The sequence below is a fragment of the Littorina saxatilis genome, linkage group LG3, assembly GCF_037325665.1.
Source record: "Littorina saxatilis isolate snail1 linkage group LG3, US_GU_Lsax_2.0, whole genome shotgun sequence".
Taxonomy (NCBI): domain Eukaryota; kingdom Metazoa; phylum Mollusca; class Gastropoda; order Littorinimorpha; family Littorinidae; genus Littorina; species Littorina saxatilis.
In genome coordinates this window covers 57,591,699-57,597,179 of record NC_090247.1, presented here as the reverse complement: position 1 = coordinate 57,597,179, position 5,481 = coordinate 57,591,699, and the positions used below count along the sequence as shown (strand labels likewise).

The 5,481-nt window shown below is 46.0% G+C and overlaps 1 protein-coding gene across 1 annotated transcript; it reads left to right on the top strand.

The window, feature by feature from the left end:
- Window positions 1-474: 474 nt before the first annotated feature.
- On the top strand, window positions 475-3,841 carry LOC138961253 (acidic leucine-rich nuclear phosphoprotein 32 family member B-like). The gene is made up of 3 exons (XM_070332855.1): window positions 475-486; window positions 1,122-1,319; window positions 3,752-3,841. The coding sequence occupies exons 1-3, from the start codon at window positions 475-477 to the stop codon at window positions 3,839-3,841; spliced, it is 300 nt and encodes a 99-aa protein (XP_070188956.1).
- Window positions 3,842-5,481: the final 1,640 nt, after the last annotated feature.

The window sequence follows — 5,481 nt, the reverse complement described above, 5'->3', positions numbered from 1 at the left end:
TTTCCTTTAATGTCATGTGTACGGATTCACCAGCGCAGTGTATCCTTACCCTAATACCTATCTAAGCAGCAAGTTTCTCGGTTAAGCACCTTCCCACCTCTTCAGTTATCAGTTGTGGCTTTGGATATCAAGCCCTTTAAGAAGCAAAAGGCAATGAAAGAAGACAAAGACACATCAGAGTTTTCAGCTGGGTACGTTACAAACATTTTCCAAAGAGAACGTAAAGACGACAAACATACGCATACAAATAGTGCGAGAAAAAACATGGACACAAGGAGCGAAGCAAGTGCATCGTACAGTGAAATCTCCCTTTTAATACCTGTGTGTGTGTGTGTGTGTGTGTGTGTGTGTGTGTGTGTGTGTGTGTGTGTGTGTGTGTGTGTGTGTGTGTGTGTGTGTGTGTTTTCCATGCCGTGAGACTTTTGCAATTGCAGTGAGCTTGGGTTCTTTATCGTGCGTAGGTGGTTGAGATATATGACGTGCACGGTAAAGCAGCACCTGCTTTCTCTTCTAAAATCCCCTCCTCGACAAAGCCGTTTGAAGGCAAATTGTGGAGGTAAGGTCTTCTCCTCAATGTTTTGAAAGGTAACACCAGCCAGTGATCTTCTTATCAGGTGTGTTATCATGATCACGAGTGCCTGTGAGCTTCCCAAATTCTAACCAAGAAAAAAGAAAGAACGAGGGATAGCCGAATAACGACTTGACTGATAAACTCGCTCTTGCGAGGACTTGTTTGTTTGTTTGTTTGTTTGTTTGTTTGCTTAACGCCCAGCCGACCACGAAGGGCCATATCAGGACGGTGCTGCTTTGACATATAACGTGCGCCACACACAAGACAGAAGTCGCAGCACAGGCTTCATGTCTCACCCAGTCACATTAATATTCTGACACCGGACCAACCGGTCCTAGCACTAACCCCATAATGCCAGACGCCAGGCGGAGCAGCCACTAGATTGCCAATTTTAAAGTCTTAGGTATGACCCGGCCGGGGTTCGAACCCACGACCTCCCGATCACGGGGCGGACGCCTTACCACTAGGCCAACCGCGCCGGTTTGCGAGGACTGGGTGTGCTCGGTTGTTTGGGACAGTTTAATTTGTTATGGTCACGTAGACACTATAGAAAGAGAAGAAGGAAGGGGAGGCGGAGGATGATGATGATGATGATGATGATGATGATGATGATGATGGTGATGATGATGATGATGGTGATGATGATATGAGGAGGAGGAGGAATAGAATAGGAGGAATAGCGAAGGAGGAGGAGGAGGATGAGGAGGAGGAGGAGGGGGAGGAATATGGGGAAGAGAAAGAGGAGGAGGCAGAGGAGGAGGGGAGGAGGAGGAGGAGAGGGAATTGGAAGAGGAGGAGGAGGAAGATGAAAGAGAGACAGAGACACAAACATAGAGAAAGAAAGGAGGAAGAAGAAACAAGTCGCGTAAGGCGAAATTACTATATATACATTTAGTCAAGCCGTCGAACCCACAGAATAAAACTGAACGCACTGCAATTTTTCACCAAGACCGCATACTAATGCAGGGCCGCTCACAAGAAATAACGGTTTTAGGTGTGACGAAAAAAAGAACAGGGCCTGAGTACGGTGATAAATACAAGACTTATTTTACAACCATTTGAAAAATACATTAGCCCTACATCCCCTGTGGCTGCCCGCATAACGAAATCGTTTTTCTCGTGTTTTGAACTTGCCAGTGTTTCAGCACAGAGCAGAGTCCGTCGCACTTTTTACATTTAGTCAAGTTTTGACTAAATGTTTTAACATAGAGGGGGGAATCGAGACGAGGGTCGTGGTGTATGTGTGTTTGTCTGTCTGTGTGTGTGTGTGTGTAGAGCGATTCAGACTAAACTACTGCGCGGACCGATCTTTATGAAATTTGACATGAGAGTTCCTGGGTATGAAATCCCCGAACGTTTTTTTCATTTTTTTGATAAATGTATTTGATGACGTCATATCCGGCTTTTCGTGAAAGTTGAGGCGGCACTGTCACGCCCTCATTTTTCAACCAAATTGGTTGAAATTTTGGTCAAGTAATCTTCGACGAAGCCCGGGGTTCGGTATTGCATTTCAGCTTGGTGGCTTAAAAATTAATTAATGACTTTGGTCATTAAAAATCTGAAAATTGTAAAAAAAAATAAAAATTTATAAAACGATCCAAATTTACGTTTATCTTATTCTCCATCATTTGCTGATTCCAAAAACATATAAATATGTTATATTCGGATTAAAAACAAGCTCTGAAAATTAAATATATAAAAATTATTATCAAAATTAAATTGTCCAAATCAATTTAAAAACACTTTCATCTTATTCCTTGTTGGTTCCTGATTCCAAAAACATATAGATATGATATGTTTGGATTAAAATCACGCTCAGAAAGTTAAAACAAAGAGAGGTACAGAAAAGCGTGCTATCCTTCTTAGCGCAACTACTACCCCGCTCTTCTTGTCAATTTCACTGCCTTTGCCATGAGCGGTGGACTGACGATGCTACGAGTATACGGTCTTGCTGAAAAATGGCAGCTACTTGACTAAATATTGTATTTTCGCCTTACGCGACTTGTTACATTTAGTCAAGTTTTGACTAAATGTTTTAACATAGAGGGGGGAATCGAGACGAGGGTCGTGGTGTATGTGTGTGTGTCTGTCTGTGTGTGTGTGTAGAGCGATTCAGACTGAACTACAGGACCGATCTTTATGAAATTTGACATGAGAGTTCCTGGGTATGTTATCCTCAGATATTGTTTTCATTTTTTTGATAAATGTCTTTGATGACGTCATATCCGGCTTTTCGTGAAAGTTGAGGCGGCACTGTCACGCTCTCATTTTTCAACCAAATTGGTTGAAATTTTGGTCAAGTAATCTCCGACGAAGCCCGGACTTCGGTATTGCATTTCAGCTTGGTGGCTTAAAAATTAATTAATGACTTTGGACATTAAAAATCTGAAAGAGAGAGAGAGAGAGAGAGAGAAAGAGAGAGAGAGAGAGAGGGAGAGAGAGAGAGAGAGAGAGACAGAGACAGACAGAGAGACAGACAGACAGACAGACAGACAGAGTGGACAGTCACACGGTAGTTGGCTCCAGGCCAGGTGAATGGCAAATCATGATCTGCGTATAACCTGTAACTTGATCACAACACACAGAATTGTCGCACACAAAAATGACATAGCCTGTTCCGTTTACATTCATGAATGTTCAGCTCTTTTTGTTTCACGGTTGTATGGTTTTCCATGGCAAGAAAAAAACCATCAACAAGAGTTACAAGTTTAGCTAATGCTGATTTGTAGTTACTGGTTTCGACAAGGCCATCGTTCCTTATTCAAAGAAATGGTCCTTAACGTTTAAACAATCTCACATCTCAGTTTTGGCCATACCTTTACATAGGGATACGGCCGACCTTTCATTTAGAAACATAAAAAAAACCATTCACTTTTTATACATTGCCACTCTGAACATAAAGCAGCCAGCCTGTAGATTTGTGGTGTTCATCAAAGTGAAAACATGTTCTTATCCCACGTCAAAGTCTTGATAAATCGAATGAAAGTTAGTAAGCAGTACTGTCTGTACGGGAAGGACTGTGCCTTTAAGTAACATAAGGGGAAACAGTGGTTTTAACATCTTGGATTTCGTGGGTGAGAGCCGGATTGGCACAGTGGTTAGAACGCTTGCCTGTCACGTTTGAGGTCGTGGATTCGTACCCCACCTGGGACAAATGCATAACCGAGTTTGCCGTCGCAGTCCATCCAGCTGGAACTGGAGGAGGAGGAGGCGGAGGAGGATGAGGATGAGGAGGATGAAGATGAGGATGAGGAGGATGAGGAGAGCTAGAGGAGGAGGATGAGGAGGATGAGGAGGATGAGGAGGAGGAGAGCTAGAGGAGGAGGATGAGGAGAGCTAGAGGAGGAGGATGAGGAGGATGAGGAGGATGAGGAGGAGGAGAGCTAGAGGAGGAGAGGAGGAGGAGAGGAGGAGGAGAAGGAGGAAGAGGAGGAGAAGGAGGAGGAGGAGAAGGAGGAGGAGGAAAAGGAGGAGGAAAGATGAAGAAGGAGAAGATTGTTTTTTTTCTCTTCTGATGTTTTTTCTTCTTTTTGTTTTCTTTTCATTCTTTCCTTTATACCTAAACCTATTCAGTACCGGGGAAGGCAAAGGCAGGGAGGGAGAGGAGATGGGCACCGCCCTCATGAAGCTGGCTCTAGGGAAGGCAAAGGCAAGGAGGGAGAGGAGATGGGCACCGCCCTCATGAAGCTGGCTCTAGGGAAGGCAAAGGCAGCGAGGGAGAGGAGATGGGCACCGCCCTCATGAAGCTGGCTCTAGAAAAGTTGAGATCTCTTAACATCTAGCTTACCTACGATCAGATATGGTTATGGGAATACCTCTCTACCTTTTATCTCGCAGGAAAACCCCACTTGTGGTAGTGAATACGAACGGTCTACAAGAGAAGAAAGAAGGTTGCACGGCTTGTTAGTTCTATACTGTTCAAAAAAAGAAACGCATAGTTGCTACTTGCCAAATTTGTTTTATTTTTCGAAAAAATTAACAGAAAATCCAATATTTAGATTATTTGTTTGAAATTTGGTATGGACACAGTTGAATGCACACACAGTTCATTTGCATCTTCAAATCAATCAGTCAATCAATACGATTGGGTGCCGAGGCTGTGAAGTCAGTAGGGGGTGTGACTGCCTTGAGCAGCAACAACTGCCCGGCACCTTCTGGGCATGGACTGGATCAGATGCCGGATATCTTGCTGTGGGATGGTGTCCCACTCCTCCTGAAGTGCCTGCAATAGATCGCGGTGATTTGCCGGCGCTTCTTCTCGCCTGCGCACACGTCTGTCCAATTCATCCCAGAGGTGTTCTATCGGGTTCATGTCTGGCGACATGGATGGCCAGGGAAGCACCTGGACATGGTGGTCGGTGAGGAACTGGGTGGTGAGTCGTGCTGTGTGCGGGCGAGCGTTGTCCTGCTGGAATATGGCATCCTGGTCAGCCAGAAGAGGAAGGGCGTGTGGGCGCAGAATTTCCTCCACGTATCGCTGGGCAGTTATGCGCCCTTGGACGTGCACCAGGGTGCTCCTTCCAGCGGTATTGATCGCCCCCCACACCATGACGCCTCCACCACCATGAACGGGTGCCTCATCCACACAGTTGGGCGCGTAACGTTCGTTTACTCTCCGGTAGACCCTCCTCCGACCATCATGTCGCTGGAGCAGGAAGTAGGACTCGTCGCTGAACCACACGTGTCTCCAGTGATTCCGGACGGTCCAGCGAAGGTGCTGGTTGCCCCACTGCACTCGGTTCTGGCGATGGCGGCGGGTGAGGACAGCTCCTCTGTGAGGTCTGCGAGCTCTCAAACCAGCTTCATGCAGGCGGTTCCGCACGGTCTGGTCCGATAATCGGTGTGGCCCGGGGAGAGCCTGGACAGAAGATGAGGCCGACAGGAAACGATTCCGGAGGTGGCGGAGCCGT